This window comes from Rissa tridactyla, chromosome 1, assembly GCF_028500815.1.
Source record: "Rissa tridactyla isolate bRisTri1 chromosome 1, bRisTri1.patW.cur.20221130, whole genome shotgun sequence".
Lineage (NCBI taxonomy): Eukaryota > Metazoa > Chordata > Aves > Charadriiformes > Laridae > Rissa > Rissa tridactyla.
In genome coordinates, this window is record NC_071466.1 from 163,530,905 (window position 1) to 163,554,777 (window position 23,873).

The 23,873-nt window shown below is 48.6% G+C and overlaps 1 protein-coding gene across 1 annotated transcript in view; it reads left to right on the forward strand.

Moving 5' to 3' along the window:
• Positions 1–23,873, forward strand: part of CACNA1I (calcium voltage-gated channel subunit alpha1 I) — a 166,634-nt gene that overhangs the window by 130,388 nt on the left and 12,373 nt on the right. The window contains exons 10-28 of the mRNA XM_054205974.1: positions 1,482–1,633; positions 2,256–2,441; positions 3,123–3,240; positions 3,714–3,869; positions 4,312–4,402; positions 6,285–6,487; positions 7,668–8,084; positions 9,021–9,121; positions 10,164–10,287; positions 11,242–11,310; positions 12,272–12,456; positions 12,790–12,916; positions 14,014–14,139; positions 14,604–14,693; positions 16,484–16,676; positions 17,782–17,933; positions 19,523–19,632; positions 20,239–20,372; positions 21,126–21,196. Coding sequence (XP_054061949.1) covers positions 1,482–1,633; positions 2,256–2,441; positions 3,123–3,240; positions 3,714–3,869; positions 4,312–4,402; positions 6,285–6,487; positions 7,668–8,084; positions 9,021–9,121; positions 10,164–10,287; positions 11,242–11,310; positions 12,272–12,456; positions 12,790–12,916; positions 14,014–14,139; positions 14,604–14,693; positions 16,484–16,676; positions 17,782–17,933; positions 19,523–19,632; positions 20,239–20,372; positions 21,126–21,196 — 2,805 coding nt within the window. The remainder of the gene's footprint in view (positions 1–1,481; positions 1,634–2,255; positions 2,442–3,122; positions 3,241–3,713; positions 3,870–4,311; positions 4,403–6,284; positions 6,488–7,667; positions 8,085–9,020; positions 9,122–10,163; positions 10,288–11,241; positions 11,311–12,271; positions 12,457–12,789; positions 12,917–14,013; positions 14,140–14,603; positions 14,694–16,483; positions 16,677–17,781; positions 17,934–19,522; positions 19,633–20,238; positions 20,373–21,125; positions 21,197–23,873) is intronic.

The following is a 23,873-nucleotide window of genomic DNA, read 5'->3' on the forward strand; positions in this document are numbered from 1 at the left end:
TGGTGCAGTAGGTTAAACATCAAATGCGTAACCTTGTCTGAGCTGTGACGTACCTGGCCCAAGGTAAACATGGAAATTTGGGACCATGGTAGTCACCCTGGGCTATGTATGTGTGTGTCTGAGTACGTGCAAACATGGGCAGGTTTGCGCATGTGTTGCCCCTCATGCTTCTGACTTTGTTTGAGACCTTGCTGTTTGGCCTGGTGCACTCCCAGTCCCTGCATGAGAGGTGCTTTGAGCAGATGAGTCCATCCTAAATTCAGTGCGGGAAATGCCTGCATTTCACAGGGGATGGCAAGATCCTGGCATCCCTCATCAATGACATCAGCGCAACCTCTGTCTCCTTCTGAAGCAACGTTTCATCATTCCTGAGGAAACGGTCTAGACCCTTTCCTGACCTTGTCAGAGAAGTTTCCAAGGCTGCACACACTGAAGAAAAAGTCATTAATTCAGAAAACAAAAGGAGGAGTAATTTAATTTGCTCAGACTTGTTCCACTGATGGAGTCATTAAAACACTTTCTCTCATACGCACAAACACATCAGTCTCTGCTGGAGAAGGCTGTACCAAGGGCCTGAAAGATGTGCCAGAGATTCAACAGACAAAAATGCCTGGGACAGGGTCAGATTGCCTTTTTTTTTTCTTTTTTTTTTTTTTGTTTCCTTATTGTCTTTCAACACAGTCATCTTGTGTCATCCCTGGGGTTTTTCACCTTGTGCACCTGCTTTTCTCTTCTTGCTGTCCATTTCTCACTTTTCCTCACCCTGTCCTGCTCTTCCTGTCCCTTACAGGTAGGTGTTAACAGCGTGCCCCTCCTCGCTGTTGTCCTATCCATCCAGTCTGATATTCACTCAGGTAATTATTGAGACCACTCTGAGGACAGAGGCATGAGAAAAGATTGCTGGAGCAAGACGGAAAACTAATGCATACCAAGGATTTGGTGGAGAATGGGGGACAGAAAAATGGGGAAGGGAAAAAATAGGGGAAAGGGGCAGAGAAGTGCAGTGAGGTTTAGAGGAAGATGGGGAACTGTTTTTATATCATTCAAATGTTTTCAAAATTTCAGCAAAAAATTGTGGCAGCTACATGTGGAATTCTCAGAGGAAGAAACCCTTGAAGAAAGAGGTTCACCACAGATCATCCACTTTTGTCCTGCTTCAAAAAATACCCAAATTCTTTGCACAAAGTAAAGCATCCTTTAGCTGGGGGACCACGGTATGGAGCGGGATGTGGGAGACACTCGGTCAGCCTTGGCTGTGCAAATAGCTGTGGGGCTCCTGATCACATCTAATAAAAGAATTTGTTAGGGACATAATTTGTGATGAAGGTAGTAAATGTGTAAAGGAATTGGAGTGCAAGTGGCTTTATCCAGCACCACTCTAATCACCCTACAAAGCCTGTCCCCTGTGAATGGTGGCACCTTATTTCCCATAATTTCAGGACTCTCTCAGTTCTGACTCTCTGAATTTGCCTTTTCTCCAGCCAGAGGAATTGACCAACATCTTGGAGATCAGCAACGTTGTCTTTACAAGCATGTTTGCCTTGGAGATGATCCTGAAACTTGCTGCTTTTGGTCTCTTTGATTACCTCCGCAACCCCTACAATATCTTTGACAGTATCATCGTCATCATCAGGTGACAAGGGCCTTGGGGATCAACTGAAATGCACATAGAAAAGAGTACCACAGAGCTTGCATGTTTTCATGTGCCTTTTCAAAAACAATTTAGCAGCTATACTAGAAGCTGAGCTGATGCACAAGGCCAAAGACTGGGAGACCAAGATGTCTTTTCCCAACAGTTGGCAACCCTAGGCAAGCTGCATAGCATTTCTGCCCCTCTGTCCTCTCCTCTGTAGAATGGAGGCAATTGCGATTGCCTTGTAAGTCAACAACAAATATTAGCTGTGAAATATTTTAAAAATGCACAAATTAAGGATGCCACAAAGGTTTAACGTGTGATAGAATAACTTCCCTTGCTGGAATTTAATGCTGCAATCCTTTCCTCATTCCTACAACATGCAGTGCCGTGTTCATGTTCTTAAGGGAGAAATGCAGCTTTCTACACATAAGTATAAGCCTATAGTATATACTTCTAATTATATCTTACTCAAACAGATTTTCTCTCTGACGCCTTTATACTTGCTGCCAATGCAGAGGTGAAAATTTGGATTAGCATTGTTGTTCCTCTCTCTCTCTTCGGTTTGTTCACTTGTCTTTCATTTTGTCCCTTGTACTCCCCGTGCCTCTCTGGGCCACAGCATCTGGGAGATCATCGGCCAGTCGGACGGGGGCCTCTCTGTACTGAGGACTTTCCGTCTCCTGCGGGTGCTGAAGCTGGTGCGTTTCATGCCTGCTCTGCGCCGCCAGCTTGTGGTGCTGATGAAGACTATGGATAATGTAGCCACCTTCTGCATGCTTCTCATGCTCTTCATCTTTATATTCAGGTGAGGAGGCAGTTAGTAGCCTCGCATTGTTTTGGAGAGGCGTTGCATGGCTCATGTGGACAAGCACTTCAGAGCATGATTGCATGACTCGTCTTGCCCATTGTCCTAGGCTCGGGCAGCACTGAGAAACGTTTATTTGTTCATAAGGGCTGAGGTTACTGCTGCCCTGAATTGGGTTCAGCAGCTGAAGATGTGTCCTGGATGGGGTGGAGAAATACTGCCACCAAATGCACATGTTGAGCAAAATGTCCCATCGCAGGACAGGTGAAGTCTCTTGGTAATCAACATTGGCTGCAGCAGCAGTTCAGCCTGGAGGCTGACTGACAGAAGGGTGGCAAGAAACAACCAAGAAAGTCTGTCGGTGCATGCCACGGATGCAGTAGTATGGAGATGAAGAAAAATGAGAGCAAACAGGAACTGTGGAGAGAGCAGATGTGAAAGACAGGTTGGAGGGAATGCGTGAGCTCTGAGGCAGTACAAATGGAAAGCGGGTTTTTTTGGTGAGCTATAGGGGTGCAATACACAGCTCCTTCTTCACAGATAGGTCCCAGTTATCTGGCTGTGGTGTTCTATCCCTCGATCCCGTGGTGGATTAATAATCCATTAGATTGTTGGGAGGAAAAGAGAACGACTCTGATGAGCTCGTTGTGGTGGCACCATCTCCACTTCTTGTCCCAACAGCATCCTGGGAATGCACATCTTTGGTTGCAAGTTCAGCCTCAGGACAGACACAGGAGATACAGTTCCCGACCGGAAGAATTTTGACTCCCTGCTGTGGGCCATCGTCACCGTCTTCCAGGTGAGCCCACTTTACTCTCTACGGGTGGACCAGGGCAAAGTGGAGGGGATCAGGAGATGCTTTTTCTCATTGCGGAGCATTTCACTCACTCCTGACGGCACAAAAGGCTCTGGTGTGTGATGTTTGGAGGAAGAACAATTGCATGTTGTGACCAAATGACTGGTGTATCTCTCGGTGCTCCTTCCTTCCTAGGAAACAGTTTGCAAAGGTCACTCCTGTTGTGGCAACTCCCATGTTTAACACTATCACCTCAGTACATGACTGCCCTCATGGTCGTTCTTGTTTCTTCTTGCTCAGCTAACGTTATCAGGGCAGCACCACAGCTGGACAGTGACAGTGGGCAGTGGGGGTGTGGTTATGGGGAAGTTAAGAGGCCTGATGTGGTCCTGATGTGTATCCTTTCCCTGTCCTTTTCTGAGAATCCCCTTCTTGTCCTTCCTTCCTGTTTATGTGACATCTGCTCCTGGTTGCAGATCCTAACCCAGGAGGACTGGAATGTTGTGCTCTATAATGGCATGGCCTCCACGTCACCATGGGCATCCCTCTATTTTGTGGCTCTCATGACGTTTGGCAATTATGTACTCTTCAACCTGCTGGTGGCCATTCTCGTGGAGGGGTTCCAGGCTGAGGTGAGTTGCCACCTAGGCTTCATCAGGAGGAGGGATAGAGGTGCTTAAAAGGGGACCTTTGAGACACTTTGAGGGTACTGGAGTGGAGGACTCCCAAAGTATCACACCTCTGTCATTTCCCTTGTTAAGTTCAGGGTGGGCTTCATTTAAAAAAAAAAAAAAAAAAGACAGTGTTAATCCTTGCGAGGAAAGAGACAAGGCCACTGGAAGGGGGTTCACAATTTCCATCCTATGCAACAGACCCTACCCTGCTAGGGTGAGTCCTTTGCCCCTCCAAAAGCAAGAATACAGTACATGAGTCATCCCAGGTCACACGAGACTCTTTCCAGTGAGTAAATCCTGGCTGCCAAGGAGGATTTTACAGTTATTCCAGCAATGAAAGATAAGAACAAATGGTCTTTTCTGTTTATGAGTTCCCAACTTCTAAATTTGTGTGTTCCAGGGTGATGCCAACCGGTCATACTCAGATGAAGATCAGAGTTCATCAAACATGGAGGAGTTAGATCAGTTCCAAGAGGTCCAGGAAGGCTCAGGTACAGTAGCTCAAACAGCCTCATTTGCTTATCTCCCATTGCTGTTTAGTGAGAAATCTGAAAGCAGATTCTGCAGAAAATTCAATCCCATCTCCAAGAACTTAACGGTTTTCATTTTGAACTTTATGCTAGTTTGTGGTATTATCTGTGGAAAAACGGAGCCACGTTGGCATCCTGAGGAATGTGATAGCTAAGGGGAGCAGTTCTTGTATGACCTACAGAATGGCAACTAGGACTGAGAAGTGAGACTGTCTCTGCCTAGCTCAGGGGCACCAACCCTTTCAGGAACGCTGTGTCCAAATCTTGGACCCACATTTAGATAGGGAATACCAACACATTAAAAAGGACTTGGACAAATCTGGAAGTCTTGCCTCGTAGTGAGAGGCTAATGAAGCTTAGAGAAACCAGAAAAGTGGCTTGATCACACAGTCTGTAAGTGCCAACCATAAGGAGACATTTCTGATGGTAGATGGCTCTTTAATTGAGCAGAAAAAAGCATAATGAGATTGTAAAGGTTGGAAGCTGAAGCTAGACAAATTCAGACTGAAAAAAAACCCACATATTTTTAAGGAAAGATAATTAACTGTTGGAACAGTCTGCCTACAAACTACCGGGTAAGGTCTCCACGCCTCGAAGTCTTTCCTTGAAGACTGCAAGTCTTTCTACAAGAGGTATTATACTTCAGACAGGACTTGGTGGCAGGGAGCAGCAAGAGTAGCTTGTTCTGCAATGGGTGGTGAGCCAAGAGCTGAGGGGAAGGGACAGCCAGGTAGGAGAAGGCACTGTGCTTGCACAAGGTGAGCAGAGCAGGTCCACTGACACTCACCAAGGTCAGCAAATGGTTCGGCAATGGCCCGGCAAGTCCACAGTGGTGAGGAAGGTCTGAGGTCAAGCCAAGAAGTCCAGTCAGCAAGATAAGATCAGGATCAGCAAGCTGCAAGGACAAGCACAAGCACACTCACAGCATAACCCAGACAAGGACCACAGGCATAGGTGTCTGAGCTTATATGCAGCTCCCACAGCAAGGAGCAGTGGCTCCGGTATTGGCTTGTCAGAGCTTACTTTGAATGTAGGCAGCCAAACCCCTAGGAGGGCAGATGGCAAAGAGGTTACGGAGCCTGTTGGTGCGCTCACGGCTGTGACACTGTGTGCAGGTGAGGACATGTGGCCTTCATTATGCAATAGGTCAAACAAAAATGATTGTTCCAGTCCTTTCAGGCATTGAAATCCAGTACCTTATCCCCTCCATCCATCCTGACAAATGCTGATGGTTGTCCACAGTAACATAACCCTCAAAGGTGTCCTGGATCTTCAAGGTCAACAATCAGTCATTGGAAGAGGCCAAGTGTAGTAGGATAGATTGGGATGAAGAGTGTGATTGCAGGAATGTAAAGGTGATACCAGTATCTGGATGGCAGCGGGTCTCCCCACATCTTAGTCTCTTCCTCAGTGTCTCAGCCTGACTGCTTTAAATAGCCAGCCTGATGGTCGGCGGTATTTGTTCAGACCTGAAGATGCAGGTGTCTGTTCTTCACATGCAGAAGCCCACTCTCCTCCCCTTTGCTGCCAGGGGTCAGCTTCTTGCTCTGCCTGTCAGCCTGAGTCTGCCTGACCAGCTCCCTGCTCGTCTGTCTGGCCCCAAGGCGAGCTGCCATCAGTTTTGGGGACTGAGGAGAGTACATCAGAGTCTTCCCAGCTTGCACTGCTTTTGCCACAACACACTAAATCAGAAGAAATTGATGTTGATTAATGCTTAACAGCTAGTACTCTTTTAACTGCTGCTAACATGCTAAACAGCTTAGACACTGAAACAGTCACTGGATAGTGAGGAACCCACCTTCTTCTTTTGTCTTTTTTCCTCTTTCTGAATCTTCCCACCCAGATCCCAAGCTCTGTGCAATTCCTGTGACACCTAATGGGCACTTGGACCCATCCTTGCCTTCTTCCAACCCACCAGTGGCTGCTGGGGGGCTCACAAACTCTTCACGCAACTCCCTGCAGCCTGACCAGATCCGTGTTGCTGTTGGCTCCCGGAAGAGCAGCGTGATGTCCCTGGGAAGAATGACCTATGACCAGCGGTCCCTGGTGAGTGAATGAGTAGAAATGTGTGTCGTACCCTTCTTTTGAAGTCCAAGCAGTCTGTTGTCTTTCTGCCATCATCTGTGGATTGCTGTGGAGGATTGCACTGCTGCTGTAGGCTTCTAACACAAGCACATTGCCTGTCTTTAGGAAGCCAGGTCAGTTCACGCTATTTATCTAAATTTCCAGGTTATTGATGACCGTTTCCAGGGTATTGCTCTATATTCCATTGAGTGTGAGATTCAGCTCTTTTACATTCTTCTGGTATGACAGAGGGAATACCAAGGAGACAGTCTCCCTCTTAGAGTGAAACATGTTTTGTCCTATTGCCCTTTTCTTGTTTTCCTAGGGCACAGGACACAAAATGATGCTCTGAGTGAATTAAGAGCATAGGAATATCTGGCTGATGCCACAGCTGCCAAGTCCCATAACAGATGGGTTTTCTGGAAGCTTTTGTAACAATGAAGGGAGAAACCTTGACCTGGAGCTCCCCACAGCAGGTCCCGCTGCCCCTTAGCACTTCCCCAAGCGCTGCTGGCTGTCCAGCCAATGCATCTCAGATCTGTCCACCTTGTAACATCATCTTCTGGGCTTTCTACCCGCTGACACACACAGCTTTGGAGGCGTGCATCGGTTTTAAAAGGGTTCATGCCCCTGTTATTTCTAAACAGGGAGAGCTGGCAGTCACATACTACATGATAAGTTGCTGATGTAGTTGGACTAGACTGTAACCTTTTTCTCTCATTTCTTCCTTTTACTAAGGCTGTACTCAAAGGTGGTATGTCAGATTATCCATCACCCTGTACCTTGTGTTATCCTTTACCCCAGGGCAGCATAAAAAGCTGCCAATCAGATTTTTTGAGAGCTTTATTCTTCCTTTGTGCTGGTGTAAGTAACAACATCAGGCATCTGGCCTTTGGCTTTATCATTTACCTTCCCCGTAAGTGCTTTGCACACAGATGGTGCTATAAAGTAATCACAGCCAACACCGTTTCTAACTCATTATCAATTTATTGTCAGATTTACAGAGATAGCTGCTAAATTCCCACCATGCAACTTCCTCAACGGCTGAAAAATGGCAACCTCCTGCCTTAGGGGCCCAGGGAGAAGTCTGTGATCTGAAATAGGATCACATGCTCCCTCCTTGTGCCCCGAGTCACTGAGTCCCCATCCCGCTCTCTTACAGTCCAGTTCCCGCAGTTCCCACTATGGAGCCTGGGGCCGCAGCGGGGCCTGGGGGAGCCGTCGCTCCAGCTGGAACAGCCTGGCCCGGGGACACAGCCTGAAGCACAAACCTCCCTCTGCCGAGCACGAATCCCTCCTGTCTGGAGAGAGGCACAGGGCGGCAGATGGGGAGTCGGACAGGACAGGAAGGGTGTTTCATCACCGCCGGACACTTTCCCTGGACAACAAAGGCTCCTGTGACCTGCTGGAGTTGGCCTCAGTGCCATCCGGCCACAGAGTGACCCGTAAACTGGGAGCAGCATCTGGGGCCAGTGAGCATCAAGACTGCAATGGCAAAATGCCCAGTATTGCCAAGGAGATCTTCCCAAAGATGAACAACCGCAAGGAACGGGGAGAGGATGATGAGGAGATAGATTATGTGAGTACTTGGTGCAGGGAAGCTGGGGTTACACACCGCAGTGCTGTGGAAAACCCCAAATCCATCCTCAAATTGCAGTCTCCCTGCCATGTGGATGGGAGGGCTTGCAAAGGTGCTTAAAGTACAGCTGGGGGACAACATTGAACGCAGATGGGACCTTCTAGGTCCAGACAAGCTCAAACCACATTGTTAGGCTGCCTGCAAGGCAGTCGTACAGGCAGATGGTGGGAGGAAGGTGGATGGGAGGCAGGTGCATGGTCATTCAGGGGCTGTTATTTCGGAGGAGTGCAGCCAGTGGTTTCTGTGGGTTAGGAAAGGTCAGGCTGTGCGAGCAGCAAGATTTTTGCATGGGGAACATCCGCAGATCAGAGCAGGAAGCACGGGCACAAGAGACAAGGCAAGGGAACTTTGCGGTGCCAGCCTGGGAGACCGCAATGCCCGATCTGTGAGAGGATCAAAGGGTGGAAAAAGTGGAGGGAGGGTCAGTAGAAATTTGAACAGACGTATATGCTGTATGAAATTAAATCACTTCCAAGCCCAAGTGCCAACAGAAGGCCTTCCTGTCCTGGCCTCTCATTTAGCTGAGGTAGCGAGGAAACACTGTCCTCATGTAACAGAGCCACTCCAACAGCTCTGAGAAGGCATCATGGACAACATCCTGCTCTAGAAAAGCACCAGCGGTTTTATTGGTAATGATCTGGGGAGGAAACCAGATGCCAAGAGGTAAGCCAGCCCTGGCAAAGCAGCTCCTACCTCCTCTTCAGTGGCTTGTTGCTCTTTGAGTCCACTTCCTTGTTCAGGGCCTTAAATAAAGGCAGGTAGTGCACCTGGGGAACTGCAGCTAGTGGTGTTTTGGTGTCAGATGCAAGAGGAAGAGTGACTCTCAGGCAAGTGGGAAGGTAACCAGTGGCACTTGCTTCTGCTGCGTCCCTCCAGAGCCTGTGCTTTCGCATCCGGAAGATGATGGAAGTCTATAAGCCAGACTGGTGTGAGTTACGGGAAGACTGGTCCATATATCTCTTCTCTCCACAAAACAGGTTTGTGCAGTTTTTGACGTGAGAGGGGTCAGATTCTGTTGCCGTGCTGGCCACTTTCCCTGAGCTGCATGTTGGGTTGTGACTTTAAACTTAGCAGCTGGGAATGTATTTTGTCTCCTCCATCTCCCCTTCTACTGCCAAACAAAATTGCTCTTCCTTGATTCTGGAGATGAAAGGAAGGATAAGAAACCTAAATAACTATTGTGATTTTTCCCCCCTTTGGAGCATCCTATTTTCTTTTGTGTAATCATAAATATTTATAGCAAAGCAAGGCGGGGAATACTAACATTAACCCAAAAAGGAGAAGGAATATATTATTAATGACTCCATACTACTGATAGTTCCTCCCCTGGTACCAGAACAGTCTCTCCATTTAATTTTCAGTCCCAGTATCAACTTATCATTAGTCATATCACACCTTTTAGGACAAAGTTAGAATTCATCTTCCCTGAAAAAAAGACATTTGGGATAAATTCTTCCTGCTAAAGGGATCTTCCCACCAGTAGAAAATCTCCATTTACCCCAGCCAACAGTATTCTCACCCATGTGCGTTGCCCCTTGAAAAGAAGGGGGTTTCAATACGACTCATGAGGGACAGCTCTTTGCTCTGTGTGACATTTATGCTAATGGACACAGTGTCTTTCAGAGCAGACAGAAGTGTGGTCCCCATGACTGCCAACCTACCTGCCTCTCCCAATTGCCCTAGGGTGGTACTAAGTATGAGTTTGGGAGGAAAACTGAAACTCAGCCTCTTCTCTACAGGGCAAGAGAGGAGCATAGATCTATAATGGTTAGGAAACCACTCTGGCACTGGTGTAATGGATGAAGATTCATCTCCTTGCTCTGCACTTTCTCTGCTGCAGGTTCCCTGTGTGACCATGGGGCACCCTGGGATATTGCCATGGCAAGTGACATTAGTATCAGTGGAAGGAAAGCTGCTATGTCAGAGCTCAGTTTTGGCCAGATTTCTCAATTCTCTGTCCTCACAGCTCCTAATCTTGCTCTGTCCAAGGCACGGATGCTTACTGGAACTCTCTTGCAGGTTTCGTCTCCTCTGCCAAACCATCATTGCTCACAAGCTCTTTGACTACGTTGTGCTGGCCTTCATCTTCCTGAACTGCATCACCATTGCCCTGGAGAGACCACAGATTGAACACAGAAGCACGGTGAGCACCATATCCTCCCACCTGCTTTTTAGCAAAACCTCTCTGACAGAGGTTTGTAAGCATTCCTGACACTGGTATGACCTCTGGAAAGGACTTCAGCATTAAACACCAACTCCCACTCATCCATTCAAATGCACAAGTATTCACATGGTGTGCTACCACTTCAGGGTCTTATTATGGGGCAATCCACTTTATAATGCAGTAATCCTAGTTTCCTCCCTCTTGGAAAGTAAGAGACTCCCCCCAGGCACCTGCAGTTAAGAGATGATAGGCAAAAGGGACAGGGACTGGGGACTAAAAGATAGAAGTAACTTCTATTCTGTAGGAATGGCATGTCATCATAGAATCATAGAATGGTTGGCGTTGGAAGGGACCTTAAAGATCATCTAGTTCCAACCCCAGTGTCACGGGCAGGGACACCTCCCACTAGACCAGGTTGCTCAAAGCCCCGTCCAGCCTGGTTTTACATCATTCACGTGTGCTGCTTTTTAGCTGCCTTGGAGATGGCTCAAACTGGCAAGTGAAATGGCTTTTTCTGCATGTCTGCCTTAGCTGACCCGCAGACTCTACTGCACTTACACACAATCCAGTGGTCAGTGCTCAGCAGCCCTTCGTGAAGGAGTCTCAGGTCAGCGCAGCAGGTCAGGACAGAGCAACACTGGCAGAACAGGGCAGAGAGTGCCTTGAAACTAGATTTGCAGGATGCATTGCAAATCCCATCCACTGTGCTCTTGTGGAGTTGCGTAGGGTCCTGTCCCAGCTGTGGCACAGGGCTGAGCCAAGGTGTATGAGCTAAAAGCTGCTCACCACTGACCTTTGCGAAGGGCACCTCTCTTATTTCCCCAACTTTCAGGCCCTTCACAGGAAATCAAAAGATATTAAGTTCAGCAGAAGGGCCTGATGGGTGTCACAAGAAGTCAAGATACATTTAAGGCCTTTCTCTGTTTTTTCCAGGAGAGAATCTTTCTCACTGTGTCCAACTACATTTTCACAGCAATTTTTGTAGCTGAGATGACACTGAAGGTAAGTTACTGGAGATGAACAGCTCAGAGCCTTTTTCTGGTGTCAGGAACAACATGGTTCATGTTTTCTCAGCACCCTTCTAAAATCTCTCCATCTTTTCAGTGTGACAGTCCCTCCCTATACCTTGGTAAAGGCAGATACTGCCTGGGCTTGAGTCCCCTCTTGTCAGGCATGGAGGGGATGCTTATCCAAGGCTTTAAATCCAAAGGGATCTTAGTATCCCGGAGGAATAGCTGGCCTTCAGGTATGGATTTTGTAATGATGTCAAATGTCCATTCCCTTTCTCTTAGAGCAAGAATGGGGAAATAACAACAATATTAATAACATGCTCTTAGTTGAGATAATTATTCAGTAAGTGTCTAAGTACTTGGCACCAATAGGGAAATCTTGGTTTTCCCCTGTTGTGATTGGGAAAAAGTCCCAAACTGGGTACAGACAGTCTCAAAACTGAACTGAAACCTTCTTGAATTCATACCTAAATTATGGCCATGATTTGCAGGGTGTTCAGCTCTCGTCAAGACCAGCAATGTCTGTAGCACCTGCTGGTGTTGAGAACTGCTCAGAATCAAACCACTCCCTCAGGAGGCAAAGTATGGGTTTTCGTGCCCGATTTTTACCTCCCAGGTGATCTCTGGACTGGGAGACTTGCCCCAGATCTGTGGTATGGCAGGGAAAGGTTTCCTGCATGTTCCCTGCAGTGTCCTGTTGCTCAGGGAGGCAGCGGAAAGGTGAGAAGTCACCATGGCCTTGTGACTACTTTCTGGAGTTGTGTGCCAGCCCTTTCCCCAAAGACATTTTCCTTCGTAGCCTTCCAGGTGAAAGGAAAAGATGACGAGATGACACTTCAGTGTCACATGGAGTTGATAACTGTTCCCCATCCTCCCCCTCTCCCACAGCTACCCTTTGCCGGGCAACACGGTGGGGAGACATTTAACCCCCTCTCCTCTCCCCTCTCTTGCAGGTGGTCTCTCTAGGCCTGTATTTTGGGGATCAGGCTTATCTCCGCAGCAGCTGGAATATCTTGGATGGCTTCTTGGTCTTCGTGTCTCTCATTGACATCGTGGTCTCGGTGGCCTCTGCTGGTGGCGCCAAGATCCTGGGGGTGCTGCGGGTTCTCCGGCTGCTGCGCACCTTACGTCCCCTCCGGTCAGAGCCCCACCGAGCCTTGCTCGGTCCCCTCTTCCCACTGGGTCCCCCAAGGAAGGGTCCCAGAGTCAGATACCACTGTGCCAGCCAAAGCATGGTCTTTGATAAGCCATAAGCCACAGGGAGGTTCCCCTTAGCCATGTGGCTCTGGAGGTACCTCATCAGACAACCAATCCATGGGATGGAAGAGGCTTTTTGATCACAGGAGAGTGATCCCCACTGATGGGTCATTGCACAGGGAGACCAGGGGTCTGCTGCTGCTGAAAATGCTTAGCTTAGGCCAAAAATCCCTGCCCTGTCCCTCTGTCAGCCCTCCCCTTCCTTCCCTTCCAGAGTCATCAGCCGAGCCCCTGGCCTGAAGTTGGTGGTGGAGACACTCATTTCTTCTCTCAAGCCCATAGGAAACATTGTCCTCATCTGCTGCGCTTTCTTCATCATCTTTGGCATCCTGGGGGTGCAGGTAAGTTGTTACTGCCCATAAAACAGCCCTGGTGCCCCCACCCCTAACACAGGCACCCATACCCCTAGGTGCTACAACAGGCACAGGGAATCAAGCAGAGCAGGAGGGACAAGCAAGCCAGGAAATTTTCTGCACCTGCCCTCCTCCATGAGCTGTCTCCCACCACAATGTCCCTACAGCCCTTGGCAAGGACAGCCAGGTGCTCGGCGAGTGCAGGCATTGCTGGATGTGCGAGACAGGAGGCAACGCTCACACCTGGCAAGAGTTGGATCAGGGTTTGGGTCAGCGTCACAGGGAGAGCCCAGGGCCGGCGTAGTGCAGGGCTCGCTGGGCACGTCCATGTCACACCACAAGGGCAAGCAGCTTAGCACCTGAACCCTGCCTCCAGTCAGCTGTGTTTCTCCCCCTCACTCTGAGCCCTTAAATCCACCCACAACCTTCTTTTATTTTTTTATTTAATCCTCTTTATTTTTGGCTGTTGCATTGCAGAGGAGCAAGGGCGTGGGCGTTACTTCCATCTCAGGGAATGTGCTATACTTAGTCTGCTCTGATGCATCTGTACAAATGCACAACCCAGTACCTTCCATATGGGGAAAGGAGCCCTGGGCAGAAGAGCCACAGCAGTGCAGTGCAGCTTTGTGAAAAAAGTATCAAAGAAGCAGGGGATGCTTTTTCTGGTTCTTTACCCTCAGACGAGATCTTTTCCCATCAGCTCTCTCAGTAACTGGGAAGCAGGGAGGGGAGATTACTCCTGGGGACGGAGTAGAAGATTTTTTGTTCTTTTGGGACAGTGGCTCTAATTGCATGCAAAAAGGCTGCCCTAAAGGCTGTCAGATGGTAAGGGCCTACAGTCACTGCTGGCCTGGGACAATGGAAGAGGCTGAAAAGCCACGTGTGGGTTTACAAGGGTGGCCCTGACTCCTTATCAGTGTTTGAGCCTGTGGTCCACGTCGTGTTGGTGGTCCTCCCAACCTGTCATGCTCCACCTGGCTTGCAGTCCTGCAGCCCACCCAACGTCTCGGGAGCTTCTGCACATCCCAGGGAGCATGGGGAGCCCTGTGGGGAAAGGGGCTGATGGGGTCACTCCCCTCCTGCAGCTCTTCAAGGGCAAGTTCTACCACTGCCTGGGAGTTGACATCAGGAACATCACCAACCGGTCTGACTGCGTGGCCGCCAACTACAAGTGGGTGCACCACAAGTATAACTTCGACAACCTGGGACAGGTGAGTGTGTCCACAGCCCCTTTCTGTGATGGGAATCCAGCACGGGGTTTGTCTCCTCCTATAAGTAGCCCTCCCTGTGGCACAGATGCAGTGCCTGGAAATCTGGTCCCTGGGCCAAGGGGCGGTTATTTGGCATGGGTATCCATGCAGAAGCTGTGTCACTAGTGGGTCGGTATCAGGATGCAGGTGAAAGAAAAGCGGTGGCAGCAGAGAGCTTGATTTTTTTCCTGCCACGAAGCAGATGTTCTTCACAACCTCTTTCCTGTGGTGGGTCTGGCTGCACATGGCTTCCTGTCCCCTCCTCCCTCTCCTCCACGGGGGAAGGACACGGTTTTGATGTGTGCAGAAACACAGGCAGGAAGAGTGTTTCAGTGCTGTGTGTGTTAGAGCATAAACCCACAATTTTTTTTCCCAGCCTGCCAGATGCACCTGCTCCACATCTGCCTTTGCTTTGTATGTTGCAGGCTCTGATGTCCCTCTTTGTTCTGGCTTCCAAGGATGGCTGGGTCAATATTATGTATAATGGACTAGATGCTGTGGCTGTTGACCAGCAGGTATGAAGAATTCCTTGTAAAAGGACCTTTTTGACTTTCCTCGGGCTAGTAAGGCAGAAACATGCTTTAACATTCTGCTTCAGATACCTCCCTCAAACTAAGAGTTCCTTCCAGGGCCCTTCTGAATCCTTGCTCACCTATTTCAAGGGGGCAGGGTCATGCCTGGTCCATTCAGGGAGGTGCAGCTGTGGCTGTGCAGTGTGCATCTGTATTAATTCTCACCCCCTACTCAGTTTGGATCTCACAGCAAGCCTTTATCTATTTGCAATGACAGAGGAACAATGCCATGTGCCTTTCTGGGCATGCTGGCTCCCTCCTGGCCCACAGATGGCTATTTTAATACCCTGTAAAGCAGGTACTGTTGGGCTGCTGCCCACTGCATCCATAGTCTTCTACTGCTAAGGCAATGACCTTGATAGTGTCCATTGTAGGCACCTGCCATGGGATGCAGTACCACCGCCTTGAACCTCAGGGATGATGCTCCATTCACCTCTGCAGCTCTGCACAAGGTGCACCACTGTTGGATTTGTATGCTTTTTGTCAGGAGCCCCAGTCAAAGTCAGGGCCTCCTTTCTCTCTGAGCCTGAATGACAATTCTCTTCTGCTCTCATTGCCCTTTTGGTGGTGTGTGGATGTGGTCTGTACTCGCCCTCGAGCCAAAGGTGTTCCTGGTGCCTGGACCACTCATTTTACCACATACTGGTGTTGTACATAGGCTAGAGAGTTGGGTGAAGAGGAACTTAATGAAGTTCAACAAAGGCAACTGTAGGGTCCTGCTCTTGGGGAGGAGGCCCATGCACCAGTACAGGGTAGGGCTTGACCTGCTGTAAAGCAGCTTTGCAGAGAGGGACCTGGGAGTCCTGGTGGACAACAAGTTGACCATGAGCCACCAATGTGCCCTTGTGTCCAAGAAGTACAATGGTATCTTGGGGTGCATTAAATACAGCATGGCCAGCAGGTCGAGAGAGGTCATCCTTCCCCTCTACTCTGCCCTGGTGAGGCCACATCTGGAGCACCTTGTCCAATTCTGGGCTCCCCAGTTCAAGAAAAACAAGGAACTACTGGAGAGAGTCCAGCGGAGGGCTATGAAGATCATCAGGGGACTGGAGCATCTCTCTTATGAGGAGAAGCTGAGAGACCTGGGTCTATTTATCCTGGAGAAGAGAAGACTGAGAGGGGATGTCATCAATGCTTATAAATATCTAAACGGTGGGTGTCAAGAGGACAGGGCCAGACTCTTTTCAGTGGTGCCCAGCGACAGGACAAGGGGCAACGGGCACAAACTGGAACACAGGAAATTCCATATGAAGATAAGGAAAAACTTCCTTACTTTGAGGGTGGGAGAGCACTGGAACAGGCTGCCCAGAGAGGTTGTGGAGTCTCCTCTGGAGATATTCAAAACCCGCCTGGATGCGTTCCTGTGCAACCTGCTCTAGGTGACCCTGCTTTGGCAGGGGGGTTGGACTAGATGATCTCTGAAGGTCCCTTCCAACCCCTGCCATTCTGTGATTCTGTATTTGACCTGCGGCTGGGGTTTGCCTGAATTGTGGATGATGCTGTGTCCTTGACTCCCAACCACTCCACCAACCGCCAGCTGATGCTGAAATCCAGTTAGGCAATCACAAACTGCCTTGCCTGTAGCCCCAGCTCTTCCCAGCCCACTCCCCTAATTTCCATAACCCCTCCCCATCTCCCCAGCAGCCAGTCACCATGGCAGGTCCCACCCCCTTCATTTCCATACCAGTACACATCCATCCAATTGACTGCCTCTGTTCTCCCTCCTCCTCCAGCCAGTGACCAACAACAACCCCTGGATGCTCCTCTACTTCATCTCCTTCCTCCTCATTGTCAGCTTCTTTGTGCTCAACATGTTCGTGGGGGTGGTGGTGGAGAACTTTCACAAGTGCCGGCAGCACCAGGAGGCTGAGGAGGCACGCCGGCGGGAGGAGAAGCGCCTGCGCCGCCTGGAGAAGAAGCGAAGGAGTAAGGCACAGCCTAAGTGTTTGGTCGGTTCGTAGGCCAAGGTTTTCTGAGAAAAACCTTCTCCTCTTCTTTTTCTTTCCCAACGGACTGGTCTCCAAAATGCATTGCTTGTGGCTGCGCTCTCAGCCTTCCTCCCCGCGCCACTGCCGTGTCACTACACACATCACCAGGGCGGTCTGGGGAAGAGGGGTGGCTGATGAGGTCTGTTGGGACTCCAGAGAAGCCACTGGGGTTTTAGCACCCTGCCTCTCAGGAGATTACCTGTATCAAAAGTACCCCTGTGCACGTGCTGGTGTGCACTGTTGACACAGGATGTGCACGCATTGGTACACCTCCTGGGCTTGGGATAGTCCCACCTGGGCTTCCCGCAACCCAGATGGTGTTTGGGGAAGATGTGGGCAGACCATAAAACATCCTTTGTGTTTAAACCCAAATTTAAAGAAGAGGGAGGGGAAAAAAAAAAAAGAGGAAGACCCCTGTGTTTGGTTCCTGGCTCTTTCCATCAATGTTGTGGTGTCACTCCTTGGGGTCCCAGACCCTCTGGGGTGAAGCAAGCCCTCTTCCCGGTGTTTCTGTCCTCTTCTGTATTACCTTTAGACAAAAATTGCAAAAGCATACCTGCCCCTGGAAATCATCCCTACTACCCCAGACTGATGGTTTTCTTCCATTCACAGCCTGTGGGCATGCTTTCCCTTCCTCTGCTCCAGTTTTTCCCTCTCTTCTGTGACACCCCGGGGCCACTCCTGGAACCATCTGCTCCCTTTTATCATTTGTGATCTTAATTTGTCGAGGCATGAAATGCTGATTTAGCACCATTCCACAAACATAGACTAACAGATTTTCTTTCTAGCATTCCTTTCCTTCTCTTTTTTCTACTTATTTTTCCCCACTTCTACTTTCCTCTTTTTTGCTTTTTTTCCCCTCCTTCCTATGTCCCCTATCTTTTATCTGTCCTTTTCGGTTCTTTCTCTCTCCCATGTCATTCCCTTTTCTTTCAACACCTATCACCACTTTTATGCCTGCTCCCTCCTCAGTGTTTCTTACCCATTTCTCTCTTTCTTCCAATTTCTTCCTAATTCTGCCCATCTCCCTCTTTCCACTGAAGAGGCGCAGCGTTTGCCGTACTATGCTACCTACTGCCCCATACGCCTCCTTATTCATTCGGTCTGCACCAGCCACTACCTGGACATCTTCATCACTTTCATCATCTGCCTCAACGTGGTCACTATGTCCTTGGAGCACTACAACCAACCTGTGGTGAGTGAGATCACGGAGATAAGCCCTGCCTCTAGTTATTATGTTATCTTTCTACAGCTTTTTGACCACTGCCCACCAGAATAGGTAGGACACTTGAATGCCTCTAAAAAGTATCATTAAAGTGTTGCAAGAGTTAATGTAGTAGGAAAAGTTATGTGAAGAGTTTCATATATATCCAGAAAGGTAGCCCCTACTCAGACACTTGTTATCCATTAAAATCAATAGAGATAAGGTATTTCGGTAAGAGTCGGGCCTCTAGAAAGCACAGTGCGATTAAGTCTGTGTGCTTTATATTATTAAATGGGTATGTGGGTCACCCAAATTTAGCTACCTGGTCTGCTTTATATGTTCCCCTGGATCCTAACAGGAGGAGTGATGGAAACAGCATTTTCCTGTGAGCTTCAGGCTTTGCATCAGTTTTCCAAATGTCAGTTCAATTCTCCTGCCATAAGGCCTAAGCTGAGAGGACTAGAGTAGCTGGTTGTTTGTCATGGGATGGGATGTCTACCAAACCACCTTTTTTGCATAAGAGAAGCTGCAGAGCCAAAGCACTGAGCAGAGCCTCTCAGCTGCAGGGGCTGATTCCCAGCAAAGGGCCTTGAAGGCAAAATAAGGTCTATACTTTGGTTGGGGAAGACCAGGTACCTCTTAGTATTCCTGGCAAAGCTCTAGATGCCTCTGATGGAAAAAAAGTATGCTGCACATATCAAAGGAGCTTTCTGCCTCCATATGTAGACAAAGCATTCATCATGACACCTGCCTGGTGGCATTTCATTTTTCTCTTCAGGAGACCCTTGGTTGAGGTGATGGCCCATGTGCCTATGCAGATGCCATCCAAGGTAGCTCATGCTTTGATCAGGAACTGAATCTGTCTGTCCTCATTCAAATCCACTGCCAGTCTCCTCTGTTTCTTGCCCATCTTGCCCTTGAGATGGTGCCTAGTTTTACTCTGCAGGAACTCTCAACCTTTATCTGTTGTCATCCTCGTGTCAGGCCTTTGTTCCTGAAGAAGTCATTTGTCTTCCTCACTCCTCAGCTCCTTCCCCTGGAATGCAGGTCCAGCCATGCCAGCCTGCTGTCAGGCTCTGCTAAAGAATCTTGCCAAAGCTCTTCAAACCCTTCCAGTACAAAGTGCTACCATTTGCCTGCCCCAGACCATGGCACAGAGGGGTTCTCTCCCATTAGGGATAACACATGTCCACAAATGGAATAACCTTCGTGCCTCACTTCTGATTGATAGCTGTGCCAGTGCCATTAACATGGTGGCATCTAGGCGGCATGGGCTACTGGCAGAGGAGCAGGCTGGTGGTACTTGGTGGATTATTCCTGCAACAGCTGCCTCCCTGTTTTGCTGAGCAGTACAGGAGAAAGGAGCAATAAGTGATCCCGAGAACAGCATGGGGCAGAGCGGCCAGCTCATGTTTGCCTTTAGTAGGTAGCCTCCACATTCAAGTAGGTAGGAGGTATGGGACAGCTCCCCTACCTCCTAATGAACTCCTGGCACTCAGGAGAGTCCGTCGTCCCCCCCGCCAGGTTATGTGCTTGATGTTGCTTTCCCTCAGTTCTTTACCCTCTCTTTCTGCTGGCAGTCTTTGGAGACCGCCCTCAAGTACTGCAACTACCTGTTCACCACTGTCTTTGTGTTGGAGGCAGTCCTCAAGCTGGTGGCATTTGGTCTGCGGCGATTCTTCAAAGACAGGTGAGCAGAGAATTATGCCAACCATGGCTGTGGGACAACTGGGTTTGGGGTGGAGGTTTTGAGGATGGGTCCCTATCTGGAGCATGAGGTGGTAGCAGAGTGCCCTGACTGCCTCCCAGTTCTGCACAGCATGGACTTAGCCTCAGCCTGTGTGAGCCACGGTGCCTAGGCAATAGTAAGAGTTGTCCAAAAACTGCCTCTGGTTGGCATCTGCTGGTTAGGCTAGAAAGCAAAGCAGGTGGGGTTAGAAAAAGCCATTTTTTCCTGCCCTTGAGGCAAACTGGGAGCATGCTGAAGCAGAACATATATAGCGAAGCTGATTCGAGGTAGTAAGGCCATAAAAAGCAGAGCCCATTAGTCAAAGCATAGCACCATAGTAACACAGCTCCACGCTTTCAGATCAGGCTGGCTTGCCTCTGGCTGCTCAGGGTGTGTGCAAAGTGTATCTCTGTTTGTCTGCAAAAGCCCACATAGGCTGGCTCAGAGTGGGGCCTTGAATTCATACATAAAGAAATATTTAGGTTAAAGTGGGGACAATTCACTTTCTTTTTCAGGGAAATGGAAAAACTCCATCTTCTTTTATTCTCTTCAATTTTTCTTCTTAAGGTGGAACCAGCTAGATCTGGCCATTGTGCTGCTGTCTGTCATGGGCATCACGTTGGAAGAGATTGAAATCAATGCTGCTCTCCCAATTAATCCCACTATCATCCGGATCATGAGGGTGCTGCGTATTGCCCGGGGTGAGAGAAACACTGGCCGGAGGCAGGGGTGTAGGTGGCCATGGAGTGGGAGTTGGTGCCATGACCCACTGAGCAGTGGCTGTAGAGTCATGGGATCCCCCTTGTCTCTAGCCCTGGGAGGGAAGCAGGGGATGTGACGGAGGACAGGCTGGAGGTTAAGGCTTTCTGGCTTCCTTAAGCCAGGCATTTATATGCAGTGGATTTAACAGGAGGTGAGCAGATCATGTGAGAGATGAACTTTCCCTGTTACTCTTTTATGGGGCAAGTATGGCAGTGGTGTTTGGAGAAGGGGCCACCAAGCAGGTTGAAGTTTGAAGGGAGGGGACTGAATACTGAATATTCCTGGTGGTAGCCAAGATGCGCTAAGCTGCCTTAGCAGATGGTGGCCGGAGGAAAAGAAAGTGATGGAATGAAAAATCAGAGCAGAGGGAGAATTGTGATATGCAGTGCTGGGAGAAAGAGAGCTCTTGGCCAGACTGTCTGGGTGGAGCAGAAGAAGCCCAATAGGCATGGGTACCAGAAACAGAGTATTTACTAAGAAGGAAATGCACTGGAAGAGAAGGAACCACTGGGGTCGTGCAGTCAAAAGGAGTGGGCAAAGAGAGAAGAGGGTGTCAAGGGGAAAAACAGAGTTTTTCTAGGGCAAGGGGAGACAGGACATCTGTCTTGTGCTACTGCCATTAGTGAGTCACACAAAGGATGGACCTTCTGAGCTCAGTCTGAGAGATCCTTCTCTTGTGCTTGTTGTGGCAGTTCTGAAGCTACTGAAGATGGCCACAGGAATGCGAGCACTGCTGGATACAGTTGTTCAAGCCCTGCCACAGGTAAAAGAGAGCAACTGCCCCAAAGACTCTCCTTTTACCATAGAATAGTTTGCACTGGAAGGGACCTTTAAAGGTCATCTAGTCCAGCCCTACTGCCATGTGTCCTTTTTCCAAAGGGCTGATTCTTGTGGAGTATCAGAGGTGGTGTCCACTGTGCTGTGCAGGCAACTGCCTGAAGGTGATGTCCAAGTTTTCATGTCAGTCATGGGGGTACAGCTCTCCTCAGATAGATGTTGTCCAGGTTATCATGTCAGTCACGAGGGTACAGCTCACCTCATGTCTCTGTTTTCCAGTGGGTGAATGAAATAAGGCTTGGCCCCTGGATAAAGGCAGATTTCTTCCCATCACATCTAGCTAGTGTATAACTCCTTGCAGCTAGTCCCCAGCTTCTCTCCCCCCTCTCCATAAGGAGGGAAGAGTGACTGGCAGCCATTTCAGCAGCAAAGGAGGTCTTTGCGTCCCTGCCCCTCTCACCCTTCCCCACATGTGCTCCTCTTTTCCCCCTCTCTTTCATTCGCACTCTGATCACTCCTTTTCTTAGTCAGTGCCTCCCCCTTCCTACTTTCTTTTCTTCCTTTCTCCTCCTGGATCCCTTTGTGTTTCTGAGCCTCTCATGTATGAGAAGCAGTGACGCGCTCTGTTGTGGCTCACACAGCCGGCAGTTAAGTGTCTACTGCAAGACAGCTAGACAGAAGGATTTCATGAGCTGTGAGCGGCAGCTGTTCCCGAATGAGATGCTGACACGGTGCTTTACACAGGCTTCAAGCCCACTGTGAGGATCCTCCGTGATGGATGAGCAGCCAGGGAGACTGCTCCCTTTCCTTTTGGATCCTCGAGAGAGAACGGTTAAGCAAGACGTAATGGCACCGAGTGGCTCTGCTGATCATACATCAGACCATTCCCCTGGCAGGCCCCGAGCAGGCAGCTATCTTGCATGATATCAAAATGCACGGGCATTTGTCAGTTGATTTATCAGCTAATGTGCCAGTCTCGGTGAGTGATGCAGAGCTGAGAATCAATCTGAAAACAGCAGGAGTAGTTACCCAAGGAGTTTACTTCTGATGTTGGTGACAATAAATGTCAATCTGCATGAGAGGAATTGCGTGGCACAAAAGAGAGGGGGAAACACTGTGATCTTTTACGGATCCTGAGCTCTGTCTGCTCTCCCGTGCTTTTTATTAAACAGTAATAATTTGTGGGTTTGTCTAATGATAATAATTATATAATTCATATGTAGGATATATAATAATATCGTCATCTCGGAGATTTGGGGGCTGAGATACATTGGGCAATGGAAGGAACAGGAGATTAAGGGTGTTCTTATAGTAGGCAGCATTGGGCCAGTAACTTTTTTTAGTTCTGTCTCTGCTGCCCCAGGCTGGCTCAGTGCAGCTTCTTTGCCCCTTGCTCTTTTCCGTTCCAGGAGCCACAACAGCTGATTTTTCTCAGACGAGGATCGGAAATGGAGTAGGTCTCCAGATCCAGCGTCCACATGTCCGTGGCATGTTTATTCTGCAACCCAGATAAATGCAGCACACAGATATTAAGAACTGGCTGAAGCAGTATCCAGAAGCCCTCAGTAAGAGGACTCTGCAGTATATTTGCACTTAAATGGTGACACTCAACTTTGTCCTGGTTTGAGGACCCCCAAAATATAAAGAATAAATAGGAGAGGAGGAAACGTTCATATTGCTGTCATGTAGATGGAGAAACTGAGTCATCAGGCAGTGACGTGTTTTGCTCAGTATAGCAAAGTCAAGCCTCTGAGCCCTGCTGTCTGGTCCTAGCCACAAACCACATGTGTATTCTTCCATACTTTATAAATTCTGGCTTTTCTCTCTCACATTCACCTACAGCTCCTTTGCTAACCAAGATGATAGGTCAGGTCTTTTGGAGGTCATTAATATCCGCCACAAAACCCTCACAAGCAGATGGCTAAAGGTCTGGCCTCCAGGTATTCCCTGGAAGGTAATACCAAGCGGTGCTCAACCCTTGCAGCATCAAAGCCTATCATCATTCCACTTTCTATTGATTGGCTTTTGCTTCCAGGTTGTCTTAATTTAATAAAGTTATAGAACAGTGGGATCAAAAATCACTTCATAGTTAAAGTTGTGTAAAAATCTGCCCTTAAAGCAGGGCTAAAATCCCTCCGTTTCACTGTTAAAAGATTGAATTCAGTCTCCATATTTTATACACTGAGTCTTCAGGGGACAATTGAATTATCTGTAATATTATTCTCCAAGATTTATTGGCTTTGCCAAAAGAAGCCATTTAAAATAAGCTGTCCTTTCCTTTGCGCTTTTTCCTCCTCTCGACCTTTCTCTTTGTGTTCCTAGAGCACAGACTCACAACAGGGATTTTGGCTTGCTAACGGCATATAAGGCGTCTCCAGTTGTCCTGTTTCAATTCCCTTCCTGTCTTTGTTATACTGCAACAATTCTTAATAGTGAATAGAGCTTTAATTTTAAAGAGCCCTTTGGAAATTTAGCCCTTATCTAAGTTTTATTAACTTATTTTTCTTAACACCCTGTAGACACAGACCCAGAGGTGTGTGTTCAGAGCATTTACTATGGTGTCCAATTTAGTCATCAGAAATAATTCCTTCCACTGAGTATGTAAGGAGCCAGGATCTGGCAGCCCAGGGAAGTGGGTGGGCTGAATCATTCATTTTTCTCCT